Source organism: Pongo abelii, chromosome 16, assembly GCF_028885655.2.
Source record: "Pongo abelii isolate AG06213 chromosome 16, NHGRI_mPonAbe1-v2.0_pri, whole genome shotgun sequence".
NCBI classification, from domain to species: Eukaryota; Metazoa; Chordata; class Mammalia; order Primates; family Hominidae; genus Pongo; species Pongo abelii.
The window spans coordinates 104,896,056-104,920,217 of record NC_072001.2 but is presented as its reverse complement, the minus strand read 5'-3'; the positions used below and the strand labels follow the sequence as shown (position 1 = coordinate 104,920,217).

General features: G+C 39.7%; 1 protein-coding gene and 1 non-coding gene across 3 annotated transcripts in view; one reads left to right on the top strand and one right to left on the bottom strand.

Annotated features, from left to right (window-relative positions):
• The window catches only part of TARS3 (threonyl-tRNA synthetase 3), a 71,336-nt gene that overhangs the window by 29,161 nt on the left and 18,013 nt on the right, over positions 1-24,162 (top strand). For both annotated transcript variants that reach the window (XR_008513831.1, XM_024232835.2), the window contains exons 11-13: positions 9,648-9,814; positions 11,504-11,666; positions 21,072-21,209. Coding sequence is in view for 1 of the 2 variants with exons in the window: in XM_024232835.2 (XP_024088603.2) it covers positions 9,648-9,814; positions 11,504-11,666; positions 21,072-21,209 (468 nt within the window). In the remaining variant the exon portion in view is untranslated. The remainder of the gene's footprint in view (positions 1-9,647; positions 9,815-11,503; positions 11,667-21,071; positions 21,210-24,162) is intronic.
• On the bottom strand, positions 12,125-12,224 carry LOC112129296 (small nucleolar RNA U13). The gene has a single exon (XR_002911702.1). It is a non-coding gene; the product is annotated as a small nucleolar RNA U13 (small nucleolar RNA).

Below are 24,162 nucleotides of genomic sequence, written 5' to 3'. Positions count from 1 at the left end.
TTGCCCAGGCTGGAGTACAATGGCACGATCTCAGCTCACCACAACCCCTGCCTCCCAGGTTCAAGTGATTCTCCTGCCTCAGCCTCCCGAGTAGCTGGGTTTATAGGCATGCACCACCACACCCAGCTAATATTTTTGTATTTTTAGGAGAGATGGGGTTTCTCCATGTTGGTCTGGCTGGTCTCGAACTCCCAACCTCAGGTGATTTGCCCGCCTCAGCCTCCCAAAGTGTTGGAATTACAGACGTGAGCCACCACGTCCAGCCCCCACTTCTAATTATCCCAAGATAAATAAAAACATATGCCCACATCTACACAGAGACTTGTATTTGGATGTTCATAGAAGCGTTACTTATAATATCACAGAACCAGAAACAACCCCAGATTCAGCTTGTGAAAGGATAAACACAATGTGGTAAGTCCATGCTGTGGAATACAACTCAGCATTTACAAGCAGTGAGATACTAATACACACATGAAGGAGGAACCTCGGAAGCATTGTACTAAGCCAAATAAGACAGTCAGAGAATACATAAGGCACCATTCCATTATATGACATTTCAGAAATGCCAAAACTATAGTGACAGAGAGATGATCAGGAGTCCAGCGGGCGGAGAGAGGGGATTGACTCCAGAGCGTCAGGAGGGAACTTCCTGGAGGGTAGGAATGTTCCGTATCTTGATTGTGGCAGAAGTTACGTGGCTGTATACGTTTGTCAAAAGTCATTGAATTGTACACTTAAAATTGGTGCATTTTATGGTGTGTAAATTATACCTCAATAAAGCCATTTTGTGGTAAAATACACATAATATAAAAATTTACCATTTTAACTATTTTTAAGTGTGCAATTCATTCTCACTAAGTACGTTCATGTTACTATGCAGCCGTCATGGTCCATCTCCAGAACTCTTCATCTTGCAAATCCGAAACTCTCCAGGACTTTGTCATCATCCTACACTTAATCTCTGTACCCACTAAACACTAACTTCCATGCCTGCCTCCCCCAGCCTCTGGTAACCACCATTCTCGTTTCTGTCGCTATGAAATTGATTATTTCTAGGTGTCACATATAAATGTGTTCATAGGCTATTTGACCTTTTGTAATAAAACTATCTTTTTTAAAGTCGACTTTGGTGTTGACATAGGCAAGCTAGCTTTCTTACATTAGTGTTTGCATGATATATCTTTTCCTATCCTTTTATTTTCTGCCTCTGTTTCTATATTTAAAGTACGTTGCTGGAGAAAAGAATACTGTTGGGTCTTAATATTTTTCAGTCTATCTGCCTGTGTCTTTTTTCCTCTCTGCCCTCCTCCATGTGCCCCAGGGTCCTCCCTGAGGTTCCAGTTGGTTCTATTAGTCACCAGCCGGTAGAGGGTGTGCTTGTGGGACAGACTCTCAGTCACAGCTGGGCTGCCTCAGGTGCCATGGTCTGGTCCAATATCAGTAGCCTTTGGCTTGGTGCTGAGTCCTAGTCCAGTCAGTAGTAGCCAGAGTGCTGGGGCTACATGGTGCTGAGCACAGTGGAATATATGGCTGCATTCCACCAGGAAGCATCCTTTTCCTCAGAACTGGAACTGCTGCATTTCTGTGGAAGGGATATAGGAGGCCAGGATGGGCTGGGTGTGCACACTGTTCCCACTGAGGGAAATTTCAGGATTTCTGAGTTTTTGACTCAGGTAAAATGACCTCCACTTAGGTTTAAGTAAAGGCAAGTGAACTTTTGTTTGTATGTTGGTTACTGTGTGGACAACTGACAGTGAATAAATAGATCTTTTTGTTACTCTCCTTGAATTTTTTTTCCTTGCATTCTGGAAAATATCTGTCAGCTGATTCTTTCTGTACTTTCCTTACCTTTTTTTAAATTAATTTTTTTAAGTTGTCATGCAGTAAAATTTACACCTTTTGGATAGCATGCAGAACTGTGTTATCACCTCAACAATCAAGATACAGAATAGTTCCATCATTTTACTAGAGTAAATACCTAGGAGTGTGATTTCAGGGTCATATGGTGATACGGTTTGGCTGTGTCCCCACCCAAATCTCACCTTGAATTGTAATAATCCCCAAGGGTCAGGGGTGGGGCCAGGTTGAGATAATTGAATCATGGGAGTGGTTTCCCCCATACTGTTCTTGTGGTGGTGAATAAGTCTCTTGAGATCAGATGATTTTATAAAAGGGAGTTCCCCTGCACAAAGTCTCTTGCCTGCTGCCCTTTAAGATGCGCCTTTGCTTCTCCTTTGCCTTCCACCATGATTGTGAGGCCCCCCCAGCCATGCTGAACTGTGAGTCCATTAAACCTCTTTCCTTCATAAATTCCCCAGTTTTGGGTATGTCTCTATTAGCAGTGTGAGAATAGATATGGTAAATTTAAGTTTATAAGAAAATGCCAAACTATTTACCAAAATGACTACTGTTTTGCATTCCCACCAGCTGTGCATAAGGGTTGCTTTTGTAAAGCTCATCTCAGTCACACCTTTTGCATTTCCTGAAATCTGCCTGACTTGTTGATGCATGTCTTGAAACCATGGAGTGGAGAGGGGAGTGGCTTCTCTTGTTATTATATTAATAACCCACTTGGGGAATTTTTGCTTCCTCTTCACACAACCTTAGATGGAGTGAATTTCTAAACCAGGCTTGTCTTTGTGAACGTGGCAGGCCTCAAAACATTCAGCTCTTCTGCAGGGAGAGTCCTGAAAGATGCACTCCAAGGGTTTAACTGAAGAGAGTCTAGCAAAGGAAATATTTATGGAGGTATGGGCCTGGCTAAGGTAACTAACAAGGGATGCTAGAGCACCCAGGGATTCCCAATAGCAAGGATCCCTTCCCCTCCATCACTAGGCCTGCAGAAGTGAGGAGATGGAGTAGTAATACCAGAACCCACAGAGAACTTGGAGCCATGGAGGAGAGGCCACTCAACAGAAGCTGTAACTGCAGAATGCAGCCAGAGCCTGAAGAAACCCACAGCAGGGAAGAACCAGGGAAAGAAATATCCAGACCTCTCTCTTCCACCACCCTATGAATCCTTTTGGAACTTCCCATTGGTCAGACCCAATCAGAAACCATATGGAAAGTATATTAGCATGTCAGGATTCTCCACAGAAACAGAACCAACAAGATATATAGAAAAGAAGAGATTTATTATGAGGAATTGGCTGTGTGATTATGGAGGCCAAGAAATCCCATGATCTGAGGGTCCAAGAAAGTTGGAGATGTAATTCTAGCCTGAGTGCAGAGACCTAAGAACCAGAGGAGCTGATGAATCTAAAAAAAGGAGAGAGCTCAGGTACGTACACAGAGAATTAAACAGTGCTTACCATGGTCAGGGGTTGGGGAGAAGAAATGGGGAGATATAGATCAAAGGATACAAAATAGCAGATATCTGGGACCAACAAGGTTAGAGATCTAATATAGAACATGAGGACTAAAGTTAACAAAATTATATTTTATCAGGGAGTTTTGTTCAGTAATTAGATTTTAACTGCTCTTGTCACACACCAAAAAGGTAACTCTTTTACTATTTATTTGTGTCCTATAACATCATGTTGTGAATCTCAAATATAAGTAATAAAATTTATTGAAAAAAAAAATTTTTTTATTTTATTATTATTATACTTTAAGTTTTAGGGTACATGTGCACAATGTGCAGGTTAGTTACATATGTATACATGTGCCATGCTGGTGTGCTGCACCCATTAACTCGTCGTTTAGCATTAGGTATATCTCCTAATGTTATCCCTCTCCCCTCCCCCCACCCCACAACAGTCCCCAGAGTGTGATGTTCCCCTTCCTGTGTCCATGTGTTCTCATTGTTCAATTCCCACCTATGAGTGAGAACATGCGGTGTTTGGTTTTTTGTTCGTGTGATAGTTTACTGAGAATGATGATTTCCAATTTCATCCATGTCCCTACAAAGGACATGAACTCATCATTTTTTTATGGCTGCATAGTATTCCATGGTGTATATGTGCCACATTTTCTTAATCCAGTCTATCATTGTTGGACATTTGGGTTGGTTCCAAGTCTTTGCTATTGTGAATAGTGCCGCAATTGAAAAAAATTTAAAAGGCTGGGCATAGTGGCTCACTCTTGTAATCCCAGCACTTTAGGAGGCTGAGGGGGTGGATCGCTTGAAGCTAGGAGTTCGAGACCAGCCTGGCCAACATGGTGAAACCCTGTCTCTACTAAAAATACAAAAATTAGCCAGGCATAGTGGTGCACATTTGTGATCTCAGCTACTCAGGAGGCTGAGGCAGGAGAATTGCTTGAACCCAGGAGGTAGAGGTTGCAGTGAGCCAAGATTGTGCCACTGCGCTCCAGCCTGGGCAAGAGAGCAACACTCTGTTTCAAAAAAAAAAAAATTATAAATACTGAGGTAATAGTTCTACTTATAAGACTGATACCCATTGGCCGGGTGCAGTGGCTCATGCCTGTAATCCCAGCACTTTGGGAGGCTGAGGCGGGCGGATCACGAGGTCAGGAGATCAAGACCATCCTGGCTAACACGGTGAAACCCCATCTTTACTAAAAATGCAAAATATTAGCCGGGCATGGTGGCGGGCGCCTGTAGTCCCAGCTACTTGGGAGGCTGAGGCAGGAGAATGGCGTGAACCCAGGAGACGGAGCTTGCAGTGAGCTGAGATCGCACCACTGCACTCCAGCCTGGGTGACAGAGCGAGACTCCGTTTCAAAAAAAAAGATTGATACCCATTAAATAATTTTCATTGCTGAAGGAACTGTGAGGAAACAGTTATCATATACTTAGAGAGAAAGTTTAAATTGCTACTAATCGGGTAATAAATATTAATGTGAAAAAAATGCACCCTCCTAGCAATATTCTTAGAAAGGAATCTAAAATATACAATTAAAATCACATAGAAAAAAACTTTACTGCAGAATAGTTTGTAGTATTCAAAAATGAAAAGTCTAATGTTTCTCAATAGTAGGATTAAATACTTTGTGATATATCCACACAATAAAGCACTATGCAGTTACTACAAAAATGTATCTGTGCATACTAACTTGAAGGGGGGTTCAGTATACCTCACCGTTGAAAACTGGAAGTTACAGAGTAAATGTATAGTGTATCCTTTTTTTAATAGGTAAAAGCAAAAAACAAAAAAATCCTGTATGTGTGTTTTGTGTTTGCACAGTCATGGAGAAGAGGGTTGAAATACAGGAACAGCAGCCCATTAGCATTATCTCAGGGCAGTAAAGGGGGGAATAAGAGAAAATGTTCAGGTTTTCTTTATACACCTTATTTTTTTTCTACATGAAACATAATTTAAGCATGTTGTATTACACTATTGTGTTTAAAATAAAAGTATATATTTTATAAAATAAAAAAATAATAATCACAGCAAGTAAGCCTTCTGTGGAGCCCACAGAAGTCAGCTTTGGGGGACACAGTGCAGGGCAGAGAAGGAAGGAAAATGGGCCAAGATGAGGCGGGACAGGCAGTGGCAAATGGAGAATAACCAGCCTGGCTCACCCCCTGTGCCTCTCAGCACATTCTTGCCTTTTGCTTGGAGGACACTGAGGACATTGGTTTCCTCCCACAAACTCTGATCAGCCGATGTATCATCATGTGGTGATGTCATTTCAATTTCATCTAAATCTGAATTGTGACATTGGCCACCATGAGTGCCCTTCATGTAAGAATGCAAGGAAAAAACATAACTAAATGTAACTATTTCAGACTCTGTAGATGGACGCTAGGGCCAAGCTGATACATCAGAGCCTTCTTTTCCCATCACTCATTCCACGTTCGCCTTATCCTGGTGGCACCCCAGATGGGCATTGTTTTATTTGGTGGGTGCATTAGTTTCCTAGGGTATTATAACAAAATACCATAAACTAGGTGACTTAAAACAACAGAAGTTTATTATCTCCCAGTTTTGGAGGCCAGAAGTGTGAAATCAAGGTGTTGACAAGGCTGTGTTCCCTCTAAAACCCATGGGGGAATCATTCCTTCCTTGCCTTCTCCTAGCTATTGGTGGTTGCCAGTCATCTTTAGTGTTCCTTGGCTTGTTGAAGCATCATTCCCATCCTCTGTCTTCACGTGATGTTCTCCCTGTGTATGTTCACATTGTCTTCCCCTTGTGTGCATCTGTCTCTGTGTCCAGATTTCTCCTTTTTATAAAGAGACCAGCCATATTGTATTAGGATCTACCGTAATGATCTCATTTTAATTTGATTACCTCTATAAAGACCCTACTTCCAAATAAGGACACATTCTGAAGTACTGGGAGTTGGGACTTCAAAATATCTTATTTGGAGAATACAATTAAACCAATAATAGTGGATGGTCCCAGTCTGTCCTTAGGATCCAAGTTTTTAGTAATGCTCTTTGTGGGGTTTCGGGGTTCCCACTGACGGTTGTTGCTAGATGTGTGGATATCGAAGGCTCCCCACTGAATTCCAGACATAGTCCTTCTTACTCCATTGTAAGCAATACAACTTCTCCCAGTAATTGCGATCAAGGGTAGTAAGTCTTTCCCCGAGTAACTGAGATCAAGGGTAGTAAGTCTTTCCCCAAGTAATTGGGATCAAAGGTAGTTAAGTCCTTTTCTGCCTATCAGTTCTATAGTAAAGGGAGCCCCTAATGGGCAAGGGACAATCTCAACTCCCAAGCATGTCTCAGTTTTTGGTGAAAACATACTTTGGGCACCAAAACATGTTATCGAAAGATTCCAAAGCTCCAAGGATAAAGAAAATATCCTAAATGTTTCCAGAGAGAAAAAAGCCACAGACATAGGACTGGGTATCAGAATGGCATTGAAATTTTCAGTGGAAACATGGAAAAACAGAAGACAGGAACAATGCCTTAGTAATGCGAAGCCTAGAAATCTATACCTAGTTAAAGTAGCTTGCTTCTGGGTTTCTCCCACTGCCAATTTAGTTTTGGCTTTCCTAGGTCTTCTGAGGCAATTAACACTTGATCACCTACTTTGCAGATTCTAAATTACTATAGCATTCATCTTCTCTCCTATTTTCTTTGTCCTGGTAGATTTATGCTCTTATAAAAACTTTCTTTACTCTTATTTTAATGGGGTTTTGGAAAGGAGCTGTTTATGTGGAATTGCCTTATTTTTTACAATGAGAAATTACTTGAAAACAATTTTATGACACTGATTCTTAGAAGCTATTTAGATGTTTTTAAGTGGCCAGATCACTAGGTATGGGTAGAAATTCAGCTCCTTCAATAACCTAAACTATTATTTCCGGGATGAAATATGATTTTTAATGTTCCAGATGAGTTATCTGGATTTCTTCAGGAGACTGGACTGAGCTGTGAACTGCTCAATCACTGAGAGTTTACTCTTTCCCAGCATTAGAGAACGAAATTAATGGCATGGCATGAGACATATTTTACTCCCCAACTTTTTCTCTTGAAAAGTTCAAATCTAGAGAAAAACTAAAATGCAGTGCAATGAACATCCATATTTCCTTCATTTGGATTCATCAATTGGTAACATTTTGCCAGTTTGCTTTATCTCTCTGTTATTTATATGTGTGTGTGAGAGACAAAACAATATGTGTATTACAATATGGAGAGATACAGCAGCATAATATCTTATATATAGATATTTCCTATATATTTATGTAAAAATATAGTAGTTGTTGACACTTCATCTCATAGGGATTATATTCATTAGTTTGTGCTGCTATAACAAAGTACCCTAGACAGGGTAACTTATAAACAACATAAGGGTATTTCTCACAGTTCTAGAGGCAGTAAGACTAAGATTAGGGTCCCAGCATGGTTGGGTTCTGGTGAGGGCCCTCTTCCAGGTTGCAGACTGCTGACTTCTTGTAACCTCAGATGGCAGAAAGAGGCCCAGAGAGCTCTCTGCGAATCCTTTTGTAAGGACACTAATAATCTCATTGATGAGGGCTCTACCCTTATGACCTAATCACTTGTCAGAGACCCTACTTCCTAATACCATCACCTTGGGGTTAAGGTATCAATATCACAATTTTGGGGGAGACACAAACATTCAGTGCATTGCAGGGATAGTTTAAAATCATTTCTAAACATCTCAAGAAGACATACATTCCTGATGTGGTTGCATTCAGAGTGAATTAAAAATGCATTGAGCAGTATCTCCTGAGCTAGACTTTAAAAGTAGTTTTTAGTAAAAGCGAACACACACACCCTGACACACACACACACACACACACACTAACCCTTAATTTCTGGGACCTTGTTTAATCTGAATATATGGAACCATCTGAAATAGCCAATAATCACTGCCATTCTTAATGACATCATTTTGTTAAACATTTTCTTTCTTTTTTTGAGATGGAGTCTAGCTTTGTTGCCCAGGCTGGAGTGCAATGGCGTGACCTTGGCTCACTGCAGCCTTTACCTCCTGGGTTCAAGCGATTCTCCTGCTTCAGCCTCCTGAGTAGCTGGGATTACAGGTGTGCGCCACCACGCCCGGCTAATTTTTGTATTTTTAGTAGAGATGGGGTTTCATCATGTTAGCCAGGCTGGTCTCAAACTCCTGACCTCAGGTGATCCACTTACCTTGGCCTCCCAAAGTGTTGGGATTACAGGCGTGAGCCACCACACCCTACCTGTTAAGGTTTTCTAATTTAGTAAAAACAAAGGGTAGGTAAAGCAGCTCACTGAATGGCCGAGACCTAAGCTGTCTACCATGGACTGCCAAGATGCCCTGATGAAGAATAACAGACAACATTCCTTTCAGTTATATAAAACCGTTGTTAGTAATCTTAAAATGTTATGTTTTATGTTTTTTTAGCTGTGAAAACAGTTTTTCAAATTTGCTCAAAGTATATGTGGCATTCTAGATTTGTGCCAGATGTCCATTAAGTGATTTACAAATGTTGAGAATCTGAGGATTCTCAGAATTCTTACTTATTCAGGTTTTTGTGTTCATCCAAATTAAAACTGTCATGTAAAGGGTCCCTATCAAATACTGTCAAAACAATTTGACCTAATTGACATTTGTAAAAGAACAGCAGAATATGCATTTTTGGAAAGTGGACATAAAATATTTACCTAACAAAGATCACCTAATTGTTTTGTTTTTAAAGAAAGTTTAAATAAAGCTAAAACTTTGCTTGGAAAAAAACTCTCTTCTCCTGTCTCCAGTGATTCAATTAGGGAAGCTGTTAATAGGTAGGGAAGGAGAGAGGCCAGCTCATGACTTAATAATATCAACTACTTAAATCGTTATACACTAAAATTCTCATTTCTGTTTAAAACTAAACAAATCAAAATTATAACATGCAACATGGCATTCAGGCTTATTAAATTATAAATTTTTTTCTGCCTCTTAAATAATAGGAAAAAACCTGTTTATCTAGAAGGACTTTGGAGTAGTTACAGTGAGTTTCTATATATATTGTATTTCAGTTACTACTTTTCAAAGAACTAAAACATTATGTACTATATACTGTTATATGCTATAAAATAAATATACTCAATAGAAATTATACTGAGCATATGTAAATCTTTCTTTCAAGATCCAGAAACCACCACACCTAATACTGAGGGTACATTAATCATGAATTAATATAGGACATGAGCCCAATTTGAAAATATTTGCTCATAGTGTTACTTTGCATGGAATTGTGATCTACCCTAGCAGATGTTAATGTTGAATGCATGTATCTTGAAGGAGGAATATCACAAACGGGACTTCACAGAGGTGCTCTCTCCCAATATGTACAACAGTAAACTCTGGGAAGCCTCGGGCCACTGGCAGCATTACAGCGAGAACATGTTTACCTTTGAGATTGAAAAGGACACTTTTGCCCTCAAACCCATGAATTGTCCAGGGCACTGGTGAGTATTAAAAGCAAAGCAGGCCTTTTCATGAGAGCACGTAGCACACTTCGTCACAATTAGCTTTTAATGCTTTGTGGAATGAAAGAATCCCTTTAATCTGAAGAATGGTGATTACTAATTTTTACTAAGTTGTTTCATTCTGGACAATGGATTTACTTTTGAAAATATATTTGATCTTTGGCAGGTATGGAATGTTAGCTGGTAACCATTCCATTTTTTTGTGCTGATTAAAGGAAAATGTTATGTGTCAATTTTATATGTTTTATAATATTTGTCTTTCTTATAGTAATGCACTTCAAATGTTCATATTTGCAGAATATTTAGTTCTTTCATACTGTTTGGGTGGATTATAACAAGATCAATGAGGTCATAATCAATGGGTTTCTGGATTTCACTGATTCCAAGATACCATTTTTCTTCCACATTTCAACATTTCTGAAGTTGAAATGCATCTTATGGTTGGTGGCATTATATCATAATTTAGCATTATATCATAATTAGCATTATATCATAATTTAATTAATAGGTTATTTTCTTTCTTTGTAGCACATAAAATAAAGATACATTTTACAATCAATGCTGTCTTTGATTCTATGAAAGACTAATTATCATAAAGTTGGTATGCAAATTCAACCTTGTAAGACAAATGTATTTTACAACTGAAACTGGATAGGCATAATTGTCCACAAAAAACAATCCCAACAATCGTAGTTTTTGTATTATCAACATACATAGTTTCAAGTAAATTTACCTAGAAGATAATTATTAAAACCTATAACTGAACACTGAAGAAAGCTCTTTGCCATTTTAAGTGAAGATGAGTAGAAATTTAACTTTATGATGATGTCATGTAAAAAATATATATAACTATTATTTTAGGAATACTGGTATGTAAACATTCTGTATCCTCTCTTTCTAAACAGAAGGTAGAAGCTACGCTAGTGTTTTGCATTGTAAAACACTTGTGTTAACAATTTCTTAACTCATTTTCTCAAAGGCATCCTTTAAAATTATAGCCTCATACTTTAGCTATAATGAAAGTAGAGAATTTAAGTTTGTCTTTTTATACCTCAGAATAAAAAAGCAAGACCATGGTGGCTTAGAGGCAATGGGATATGGAAGCTAGGAGTGCTTTCTGCAGGAGAGAAGTCTTTCATTCAACAGAGAACATAGTTGAGTGCTTTTTGTGCTTGGAGCTAGAAATGCAGAGGTGATTAAGACACAAACCATTCCCTCAGGGAGCTCATGAGCAGAGTGGGCAGGGCCATGCATGTAGACAATCTGTTATAGAAAGACCAGTGCCATAGTGATGGCATGTTTGAGGTGTTCCAGGAACCTGAGGAGAAACTGCCTAGCCCTGTCTAGGGAAATGTCTAGGAGGGCTTCATTTAAGAAGTAGCCTTTGAAATGAATCATAAACAGTAAATGGTGATTCACTGTGTGGATAAGGGGAGGGAACAGCATTTCTGGGAAGAGATAATAGACAAGCTTCTTTCTCAGAGTGCTGCAGTGATGTAAATGCAAGGTTCGCTAATTTGTGGAAGAATTTTTTTTTAACCTGGTGATCTAAGAACTAGAATAAGGAGTTTATGAATCTTGAGGCTTAATTGTAATTTCTTTATATTTAGATAATTATTTAATCTTTCTGTGCTGTGTAAAAGCTGTGTGTTACCACATCTTTTCTAGTCTAATGTTTGCCCATCGTCCACGATCTTGGAGGGAAATGCCTATTAGATTTGCTGATTTTGGAGTTCTGCATAGAAATGAACTGTCGGGGACTCTCAGTGGCTTGACCAGAGTGAGGCGATTCCAGCAGGATGATGCTCACATCTTTTGCACAGTGGAGCAGGTAAACAATAACACAGAGTGAAGCAGGGTGGCCACAAATTCAGTGTGATGCCCTGAACACATCTTGTATTCTTTCAGAGTTACTGAAACATAGATGTTTGGTCTAGTCTCTGAGATTCATTCAGCTCTAACCTGCTGTGATTCTCTAAATTAGGTCAATAGATTAATCATCTCTTGACATGAAATACATTCCTTCAGTGATTTTATTAATCTAAATTCCATTAAGTGGAGTATTTTAAGGGATTTGGTGGAATTCTGGATGTTTTGTTTTTCAATATTGCCTAGAACTTAAAATTTACTTATTAAAGTTTTTGTCTTAATTCAAGTTAAAATTGCCATGCAAAGTTTCACTATCAAACAATTTGACCTAATTGATGTTTATATAACAACAGCAGAATCTACATTCTTTGGTTTCATGTTGGATGGGTAATGTGACAGTGTTGTATCCAATGTGCTTCATGTGGGATGGGTAATATGCCAATGTTGTACTGAGGTGTGAGGGAGGCACATCTTACACGTGTGTACACCCAGTCATCACGCTTATGAACTATAAAAGGATCAGAGTATTTGTTCTTTGAAATTGCACATAGAATATTTATTAAAATAGACCATATTCTGGACCATAAAACAAGTCTCAATAAGTTGAAAGGGATGCAATTAAAACAAAATGTTAATTAACCCTAATGTTTAACCCTAATCCTAACTGACCACAATAGAATTAAAAATAGATGACACAAAATCCAAAGGAAAGTTAGATAATTTTATATAACAAATGAAATAAAAACACATCAAAATTTGTAGGATGCCATTTAAGTGGTATTTAGAGAGATGTTTATAGCACTGAATACCTGCATTAGAAAAGAAAAATCAATGACTTAGCTTTTACTTAAGATAGAAAAAGAAGAACAAATTACACCCAATGTAATGGAAGCAAAAGAATGAAAATTAGAAAGAGCAGAGCGGGAATTACTGAAATAGAAAATAAAGAATATAAATAAAACAAAAGCTGGTTCTCTGAGAAGATCAATAAAATTGATAAACCTTTAGTCAGACTGATGAGGGAAAAAAGAGAAGACAAATAAAAATGTCAGGAATGAGACAGATGTCATCACTACAGATTCTGTAGATATTAAAAAATAAGGCAGTTTTATGAATAACTTTATGCTAATACATTTGACAGCTTAGATGAAATGGATAAATCTTTGAAAGACAAAACTATTAAACTTTACTCAAGAAGAAGTAGATCATCTAAATAGCCCTGTGTCTACTACAGAAATTGAATTGATAGTTAAAAACCTTCCTACACAGAAAACTCCAGGCCAAGATGGTTTTACTGGTGAATTCTACTGAACATTAAAGAAGGAATGATACCAACCTAGAGATACTCTTCCAGAAAACTGAAGAGGAGGAAATCTCCACCACCTCATGAAGCTGATGAGCTAATATTACTCTGACAGAAAAATAGGACAAAGAAGTTAAAAGAAAACTACTGAACATCTCTCATGAACATAAAATCAAAAAATTTAAACAACATTTTAGTAAGTCAAATCTAGTAATTTTTTAAGAAGGACATCTTAATCAAATGGACTGAATCCCAGGAATGAAAAGGTAGTTTAACATTAGAAAATGAATCATTGTAATGCCCCACATTCACAAACTAAAAAAAAGAAAACAAAAAGACAAAAAGCATATTATCTTCTCAGTAGATGCAGGAAAAAGTATTTGGCAAAATTCTACATCCATATCTCATAAAAACTCTCAAAACTAGGAATGGAAGGGAACTTTCTTAACCTGATAAAAGGCCTCTATGAAAAACCTACAGCTAACCTCATACTTAATAGTGAAAGTCTGAATATGCATTACTCTTAAAATCAGGAATTAGGTAAGGATTCTCTCATTACTTCTCTGATCATTGTACTGCAGGTTCTTTCTGATGCAGTAAGTTAAGAAAGAGAAATAATAAACACCTAGATTGGAAAGAATTAAAACTCTTGTAAATGACATGATCATCTATGTAGAGATTAGATGAAATCTACAGAAAGCTATTAGAAGTAAGGTGAATTTAGAAAAATTGTAGTATGGAATATCAATATACAAAAATGAATTGTATATGCATTTCATAATAATAATCCCTTGGAAATTGCAACTAAGAAACAATTTATAATAGCATCTCAAAACATATGATAGTACTTTGGGATAAGACTGACAAATACGTTGCTATGGACTGAGTTGTGACTCCCAAAATTTATATGTTGAAGTCCTAACCCCCAATGTGATGGTGTTTGCAAATGAGGCTTTGGGAAGTAATTAGGTATAGATGAGATCATGAAGATGGAGCCCTCATGATATGATTAGTGCCCTTTTAAGGAGATGCCGGAGGCTTCCTTTTTCTCTCTGCCGTGTGAGGACACAGTGAGAAGTCAGCCATTGGCAAACTAGGAAGAAAGCCCTCACCAAGGAACTGAATCAGCTGGTACATGGATCTTGGATTTCCCAGCCTGCAGAAGTGTGAAGAATAAATGATTCTTATTTAAGCCACACAGCCTATGGTTTTTGTTCTGGCAGCCCAAGCTGAGTAATACACACATACACAACCTATACAGTGAAAACTTTAAAACATTGCTGAGATAAATTTAAAGAAGGCCTAAATAAATGAAATATACCTTGTTCATGGGTTGGAAGACTAAATATTATGAAAATATCAGTTATCCCCAAATTGATCTATAAAGTCAGTACAATCCCAGTCAATACTCAAGCAGACTTTGTTTTCCCTGTAAGAGTTGACATGCTGATTCTAAAATTCGTGTAGAAATCACAAGAACCTAGAATAGCCAAAGGAACTTTGAAAAATAAAAACAAGTTTGGAAGGTTCACCATGCTTGATTTCAAGAATTATTAGACACTACAGTAATCATGCTGGTCTAGATAGATAAATCAAAACAGAGTCTAGAAATAGACACAAATATATGGACAACTGATTTTTAATTAAGATTCAAAGGCAATAAAATGGAGGAAAGGTAATATGTTCAACAAATGATGCTGGAATGATTGTGTATCCATATGCAAAACATGAGGTATGAGGATTCATACCTCATACCATATGAAAAAATTAAGATGAATCGCAGGCCTAAATATAAAACCTAAAAATACAAAACTTCTAGAATAAAAATTGGGGAAAATCTTTGTGCTTAGGTGATAGGTGACGATTTCTCAGATATGACACCAAAGGGCAGTCCATAAAAGAAAAAAGTTGATAAATTGGATTCCTGAGAATTGAAAACTTCTGCTCTAAAAGATACTGACCAGAGACAGGAAAGACGGGTCACAGACTGGGAGAAAATACTGTGAGGCGTATATCAAATAAGGGACTTGAATCCAGTGTACTTAACAAATATTCAAACCTCAATAAGAAAACAGACAACCCAGTTAAACAATGAGCAAAAAAGACCTGCTTTCGGGAAGATGAAGTAGGTGCTTTCCCTTTCCTTCCCTCTAAGAACAAGTAAAAACCTTGGATATTACATGTAAAACAAACACGAGACTCTGAAAGGTGGTGAGAAAAAAGGCACACTGGCTATGGACATCAGGACCTAAGAAACAACATGGTAGTGAGTTCCTTAGGTGTTTTTGTTTTGTTTTTTTTTGCCACATATATTCCAGACTTGGCAACCAACAAATGCCAACAGGCATTGATAAAACAGGCCAACAGAAGTCTGCTTGCTGTAGCCAAAGGACTAGGAAACAGGCAGCCTAGAAAGACAGAAAAGTTTTAGATAATATCTACTATACTTCAGCCAGACACCACAGAAAAAACTGTGGCCCTTTATATGCCAGCAAAGGCTAATTGAGGAGCTTATATTTTAACTCTCACCAGGCTCTAAATAAGTACCTCAATACCTGTTGGAATGGGTAAGAGAAGGCTTATTAGGAAGCTGGGACTTTTACTCCTGCATTAACAAGATCCCATCCCCCTCCCCCAACCCAGCAGTGTCAGTGAAGACTATGTGGGGAGCCTGGACTTTCACCCTCCCCTGGAAGTAATGAGGTGCCTCTTCCACTCCTGCTTGAGTAGTGTCAGAAGATGTCTAGTGGAATGATAAGACTTTTTCACTGCCCATTGGTCATGAGACCATGCATTCTGTGTGTAGTAAAGGCCGTGGAGGGGGAGCTAGAACACCCATGCAACCCAGAAGTGACGAGGAGCTCCTCTCCCCATACTTCCTTTCCAAAAGGAGCTTGGACTGCTTTTCCCACCTGACAGTAACTGGCCAGTACTGTCCTCCCCCTGCTGGAAGTCAGCTAAAACAACATTTAAGATCCAGAGGCTTATTATCAAACCCAAAATGTTCAGGTTTAAGCAATTGAAAATCACTCATCATGCTAAGAACAAGAAAAATCTCAACTTTAATTTAAAAAGACAATCTATGAACAGTACACTGAGATAACAAAGATGTTACAGTTATCTGCCAGAGATTTTAAAGCAACCACCGTAAAAATGCAATTACTAACTAATGAGCAATTACTAACACACTTGAAACAAACAAAAATTACAAAGTCAGCGAAGAAATAGAAGATCTCAGGAAAGAAATAGAAGATATAAAGAAGAACCAAATGGAAATTTTGAACTGAGAAATATAACATTCAGTGAATAGATGCATGAGCAGAATGGTGAAGACAGACTTGAAGACAAGAACAGAAATTACCCAATCTGAAAAACATAGAGAAAACTGACTGAAAGAGAAAAGAAGAGAGCCTAAGAACAGTGGGATATAACTAGATATCTAACATTCATATCATCATAATTTTGGAAGGAGAGGAGACTGAAGGTGGGAGTGAAAAAGTACTCAAAGAAATAATAGCTGACAACTTGCCAAATTTGGCAAAAGACATCTGCAGATTCAAGAAACTGTTCAGGATAAACTCAAAGAAACCTACACCAAGATACATCATAGTAAACTGAAAACTAAAGACAAAGAAAAAGCTTGAAAGCAATGAGAGAGAAATGATGCATTACCTTTAAAGAGAAAAACAATTTGAATGATAGCAATTTCTCATTAAAAAACAAAAATCAAAAATCCTGGAGGCCAGAAGGAAGTGGCACAATACTTTTAAAGGACTGAAAAAAGAAAAAGGAATTTTCAACCCAGAATTCTATGTCTGAAGAAAATACCCTTCAGGAATTGAGGGGAAATCAAGACATTGGACCCACCAAAAGAATGGCTGTAGGAAGTTTTCTAAACAGAAAGGAAATGATGAAAAGAGGAGTCAGGGAACTTTAGGAAGGAAAAGATTGTGAAAATAAAAACAGGTAAATACAATATATTTTCCTTCTCCTTTTGCGTTTTCTAAATTATGTTTGATCATTGAAGTAAAAATCACATGTTCTTTCTGATGTTCTAAATGTATGTAGAAGAAATGTTTAAGAAAATTATACTATAAATGTGGTAAGGTATAGGGAATAAAAGTTTCCGTACTTCACCTGAGCTGGTAAAGTGACAATATCTAGACTGATAAGTTATATAATACTTAGAGAAACCACCAAAAAAAAAAGCTATAGACAGGGATACACTAAGAGAACCTATAGATAAATTGGAATTGAATTCCAAAAAAATGTTAAAGTAATCCATAGGAAGACAGGAAAAAGAAAACAGAAATGAATAACAAGAGAGAACAAGAAGGAAACAAAAAGGCAGTGTAAAGCCCTAACATATTACGTTAAGTGTAAATGGTCTAAATAAACCAATTAAAAGAGATTGACATAGTAGATTAAAAAATATGACCCAGGCTGGGTGAGGTGGCTCATGCCTGTAATCCCAGCACTTTGGGAGGCCGAGGCAGGCAGATCATGAGGTCAGGAGTTCAAGACCAGCCTGACCAACATGGTGAAACCCTATCTCTACTAAAAATACATAAATTAGCTGGGTGTGGTGGCACACACCTGTAATCCCAGCTATCAGGATGCTGAGGCAAGAGAATCGCTTGAACTTGGGAGGCAGAGGTTGCAGTGAGCCAAGATCATGCCACTGCTATCCAGCCTGGGTGACAGTGATACTCCATCTCAAAAAAAAAAAAAAAAAAATGACCCAACTATATGCTTCCTAGAAGAAATATACTCCAACTAATAACACTAAAGTCAGGTTAAAAGTAAAAGCATGGCAAAATATTATACAAATATTAATCAAAAGAAAGCAAGGATGGCTGTATTAATATCAGATAAAACAGACTTCAAAGAAAATTACCAAAGATAGAGATTATATAAGGATAAAAGGGTCAATCCACCACGAAAACATAGCAATCCTAAATGTGTGGGCATCATAATACACAGCTGTAAAATATGTAAAGCAAAAACTGATAAATTGAAACGAGAAATGTACAAATTCAAAATTATATTCGGAAACTTCAACACCCCTCTCTCAAAAAAGAATAGAACAACTAGGCAGAAAATCAGCAATGATATAGAAGAGCTCTGCTATACAGTCAACCAGTAGAACCTAACTGACATGTGTAGAGCACCCAACAACAGCAGAACACATATTATGTTCAAGTGCCCACAGAACATTTAAACCACGGTGGATCATATCCTGGGCCATCAAACAAACCTCGACAAGTTTAAAAGAATTGAAATTATACAAAGTGTTTTTTCCAACCCCATGGAATTAAAGTAGAAATCAATAGCAGGATGATGACAGAAAATCTGTTTTTTGTTTTTTTTTTTTGAGATGGAGTTTTGCTGTTGCCACCCAGGCTGGAGTGCAATGGTGCAATCTTGCTTACTGCAGTCCACCTCCCAGCTTCTGCCTCAGCCTCCTGAGAAGCTGGGATTACAGGTGTGCGCCACCATGCCTGGCTAATTTGTGTGTGTGTGTGTGTATTTTTAGTAGAGGCGGGGTTTCACCATGTTGGCCAGGCTAGTCTCAAACTCCTGTCCTCAGGTGATCCACCCGCCTTGGCCTCCCAAAGTTCTGGGATTACAGGCATGAGCCATCATGCCCGGCTGATAACAGGAAATCTATAAGCCCTATTGATCATATTATTACTTCCTGGTAATTTCATTGTTTCCTGAATCCCCTGCATCCTGCACCGTGCTTAGCATGTGGGCAGTTATTATATTGTTTGTATTATGTTTGCATTAGTCAGTGTTCTCCAAAGACATAGAGACAGCAGGATATATAGATATACGAGGAGATTTATTACAGGAATTGGCTCACTTGATTTTGGAGGCCAAGAAGTCCCATGATATGCCAATTAAAAGCTGGAGAAAGGCCAGGCATGGTAGCTCACACCTGTAATCCCAGCACTTTGGGAGGCTGAGGTGGGTGGATCACCTGAGGTTGGGAGTTTGAGACCAGACTGACCAACATGGAGAAACCCTGTCTCTACTAAAAATACAGAATTAGCCAAATTTTGTATTTTGTACAAAAATACAAAATTAGGCGTGGTGGCACATGCCTGTAATCCCAGCTACTAAGGAGGCTGAGACAGGAGAATCGCTTGAACCCGGGAGGTGGAGGTTGCGGTGAGCCGAGATTGTGCCGTTGCACTCCAGCCTGGGCAACAAGAGTGAAACTCCGTCTCAAAAAAAAAAAAAAAAAAAGCTGGAGAACTAGGAAAGCTGATGGTATAACTCCCAGTCTGAGGCCAAAAGCCTCAGTGGGGTGAGCAGAGGAGGGAGCTGGTGTAGTAAGTCCCAGAGTTGGTGGGCCTGAGAACCAGGAGCTCCAATGTCTGAGAACAGGAGAAAATAAATGTCTCAACTCAAAAAGAGAGAGAATTTGCCCTTCCTCTGCCTTTGAGTTCTATTCCTGCCCTCAACAGATTGGATGAGTCCCACCCACATTGGTGAGGGTGGAAGTTGTTTACCCATTCCACTGATTCAGATGCTCATCTCTTTGAGAAACACCCTCACAGGCATTCCCAGAAATAAATGTAAGGGTGGCCAGCTGTCTGGCATCTTTTAGCTGAGTCGAGTTAACACTTAAAAGTAGCCATCACAAGCCATTATCCTCAGCAAACTAACACAGGAACAGAAAACCAAATTCCATATGTTCTCACTTATAAGTGGGAACTGAACAATGAGAACAGATGGATACAGGGAGAGGAACAACACACACTGGGGCCTGTCAGAGGGAAGCGGAGGGAGAGAGAGCATCAGGATAAATAGCCAATGCATTCTGGGCTTAAATACCTAGGTGATGGGTTGACAGGTGGAGCAAACCACCATGGCACACATATACCTATGTAACAAACTACACATCCTGCACGTGTACCCAGGAACTTAAAAAAAATGGGGTGTAGTGGCTCACGCCTATAATCCCAGCACTTTGGGAGGCTGAGGCAGGTGGGTCACTTGAGGCCAGGAGTTTGAGACCAGCCTGGCAAACATGGCGAAACCCCTTCTCTACTAAAAAAAAAAAAAAAAATGCAAAAATTTGCTGAGCATGGTGGCGAGCACCTGTAGTTCCAGCTACACCGGAGGCTGAGGCATGAGAATCGCTTGAACCCAAGAGGCAGAGGTTGCAGTGAGCCAATACCATACCACTGCATTCCAGCCTGGGCGACAGAGCAAGACTGTCTCAAAACACAAAACAAAACAAAACAAAAAACTAGCCATCGCAGTTAATGAACGAAAGACTTGATGTCTCAAATCCATCAAATTCCCTGCATTTCAGCTGCTGCTCTCTGGTTTAAGCCACCGTCATCTTGCTCCTAATTGACTCAGCCAGCTTCCTGATGGGGCTGTCTTCTAATCTTGCCAATTCATTCCATTCATTCCACATACTGTGAAAGAACACATAGAGTCATGTTAGTCCCCTGCTTAAACAAAGCAAAACAAAAACCCTTCATTGCCTCCCCATTGTTCTCAGCCTAAAAAATCCATGCATTCTCCTGGCTTTGAAAGCACTTAATTTTCTCTGGCCCCTGCCTGCCTCTAGTCTGCTCACCTACACACTGCCCCTCTGCCCTTCATCCCATCGTATGCAGCCCCCCGACTTAGTCTGCTCCTCTGTCCACTGAGCCTTCAACTCAGTGTGTCCTCTGCTCACAGAGCTCCTGAGCTCCCACTCCATGCAGAGCGTTTGCTTGTCCCCTGCTGTAGCTCAGTCTCACTTCCTCTGGGCAGCCCTTCCTTGCCGCTCTCCTGTGTGTGGCGCTGCCTTTTCACAGTACAGTTGCCTCGCCTACTCCTTCTCCATTCCCTGCACTGGCCTGGAGAATCTGCCAGCCTGCACGTGCCTAGCACTCAAACGAAGGTTCAACTCAGGATTGGATGAACAACCAAAACAAGATCATCAGTTGTACTCCATTAAAAACATGCTTTATTTCTGTCTGACGTGAAGAATTTTATTTTTTAAAACATAAATGAATTTGATGTTCTATTTGAATATTTCATTTGCTTTGATTTCAGATTGAAGAAGAAATAAAGGGGTGTTTGCAGTTTTTGCAATCTGTTTACTCAACATTTGGCTTCTCCTTTCAATTAAACCTGTCAACAAGGCCGGAAAACTTCCTAGGAGAGATTGAGATGTGGAATGAGGCTGAGAAGGTAAGAGACACACCTTGTGCTTCCTCTTCATTTTAGTCATATGGAAAACACCTGACAGGCTGCACATCTTCACAGCAGGATGCAATAATTTGTAATAGAAATTTTGAACCTGGAAATTATGAGATAGATAAATAGGTTGTAGAATGTGGTTATCCCGTTTTCTTTGTGACAGTGATAATAATAATACCTTACATTTGCTTCACACTTAAAGTTCATATCTGGCTTTTATTTATAGTCCTTCAGTGCTGGTCACTAATAGCTGGCCCAGGATTTTAAAGAAATCCTCTGATTGCTGTAACTCTCAGTTTGTGTGGTTTATTTTAAACCATTGCCTGTTGAGTCATCTTAGTCCGACTGTAGAGTTCCAGGGCTGCATGGTCTAGATGTAGATGTGCATACTTGATGCTGGGGTCCCCTTCATAGTCATGTCCTGTCATGCCCTGCCCTGTGTCTGTCTGAAGATACCCATGCTCAAAGACATTACATCTAAGCTTTGCAAAACCAAGATAAGGAGCTCATCACGTTGCTTTTTTTCTTAATAAACACAAAGGATATAGTGTGTTTCCTGTGTTCGCTTTTATTAAAAATGAGGATGGTGTCATGGCCAGACACCCTGCTCTGCCTGTTAGTTCTCCTCTTCTTGGAATATAATAGTCCCAACTTATCCATGGGGAATAAGACCCCAAGTGGATGCCCAAAACCCTGGATGGTACCAAATGGATGGCAATCAGGTTAGGACACGTATCTGTTCATGCCCTCAACCCACAAATTTAATGCCCTTTCTTTTTTTCTTTTTTGAGACGGAGTCTTGCTCCGTTGCTCAGGTTGGAGTGCAGTGGCGCGATCTCGGCTCACTTCAAGCTCCGCCTCCCGGGTTCACTCCATTCTCCTGCCTCAGCCTCCCGAGTAGATGGGACTATAGGCGCCCGCCACCACGCCCGGCTAATTTTTTGTATTTTTAGTAGAGACGGGGTTTCACCGTGTTAGCCAGGATTGTCTCAGTCTGCTGACCTCCTGATCCTCCTGCCTTGGCCTCCCAAAGTGCTGGGATTTAATGCCCTTTCTTTTCTTAACTAAGCACTGTTCATGCACTGTGGCTGGAACTTTTGCAGTGTGAGGTGCAACAGCAAAACTAGCATGAATTTCTTTTTCCTTCTTCACTAATTCACAACTTACCCAATGGATAGTAGATTTTTTTTTAACCATAACTCTTAGCAACCTCAGCACAGGATTTTTTTTTCCTTATTAAATGGATGACTTTCACCTTTTCACTTAAAGGAAGCATTTTGTGGCTTCACTCTGGCATATCCAGATTGCTAGTAACACAGCTCTTGTGCTTTGAGGCCATGGTTGAGGAAAATCAGGGTGATTGAACATAAGCACTGTGATACTGCATAGTTGATTTTATAAACATGGCAGCTCCCAAGTGACTAGCAGGTGGGCAGTGCACCCAGTATGGAGACTCTGGACAGAAGGACGGTTCACATCCCAGGTAGGACAGAGGAGGATGGTGCTTTATCCTGCTGCTCAGAGCAGTGCACAATTTAAAACTTATGAGTTGTTTATTTCTGGAATTTTCCATTTAATATTTTCAGGCTGCAGTCGACTGCAGGTAACTGAAACTGAGAAAAATGAAACCACAGATAAGGGGGACTGCTGTACTCACGGGAGCTTAACACACCAATACGAGAAATAAGAATGAGAGAAGCCCTGGATTAATAGTGTAACAATTATTTTTACGTGATTAATAGGCACAGAAGCCGAGCAGAGGCTGCACAGAAGCAGTTTAGCCTTCAGTTCTAAGCAGGGCCTTCTCCTCCCCACTGACCCATGCCCATCCTAAGCTCTTCTTCCACATCCACTGCATGGATGAAGAGGGCCGAATGAGATAGCCTATCTACCCTGGGAAAGATGCAGCCTCAGTTTACCTAACAGCCATGCGGAAGCAGGAAGAGGAAATGAGGACACAGAGCTCAGCTCTGGAGCCATTTTGCTCCAGACTTTAAAGTCTGAAAGTACTTTATCTCCATGAGTAAATTATAGAAGATCTCTAAACCTCAGGGTCCAGCATGAAATGGTGATGATGACGACGATGGTGGTGGCGGTGGTGGTGATGTAGCGATAACACCCACTTCCTGAGGGTAAACTTAAATGAAGTAATTGACACGGAGTGTTAGGCATAGTGCCAGGCACATGTAAGTGCCCAGTAGATGTTAGGTGTTGGTATTATTGTCATTATTCCATTCATTTGAAACTTGGTGGGGTGTGGGGAGCTGAAAAAGGGATGGACCAGGTGTAGACCTGGCATGGGGAGGACAGGCTGGAAGTCCCAGCATTTTTGCTCTTTTCTTAATTAATGGGGGTAAATAGTTTAGCAGCCAAGCCTGAGGTCACCCAGGGGTGCGACTGGATGGACCTGCTTCCACTTTTGAGATATTTCTCTGCAACAACTAACCCTGGCCTGGAAATCACTGAGATGAGCAGTTAAATATTTTGTCTTTTGAAGTATCTGAAATGGTTTGAAAGAGACACATCTTGCATGAATCCGATGCTCTCTCGGCTCTGGCAGCTCCGACTGTGCCCTCCTGTCCTGTGTCCTCCAAGGCCCGAGGAGCAGCAGTAACCCCTGCTTTATCTTCTTCTCCAAAACTTGGCCTTTCCTTGGCTTTTTAGCTTCTTGCAGTCTCCAGAATTCTTTCCATCACTTGGTATCTGCTGTAGGAAGGCCTCATTTGTCCTGGAAACATGTACCTGTGTTCCTTCTCCTTTGAGAAAGAGTGGAACAGGGGAGCGCGGCCTCCAGGCCCAAGAAGTGTCTCCATGGGGTGGCTTTCTCTGGTCCTAAGTAGAAAAGGAGCTGCTTCTGTAAGATCAGGCCTATGCAGGACACTCCTAGGATCCCAGGAATAAAATCTCCATCTTTCTCAAGATCAGATCCTGACTGAGGTCCTGG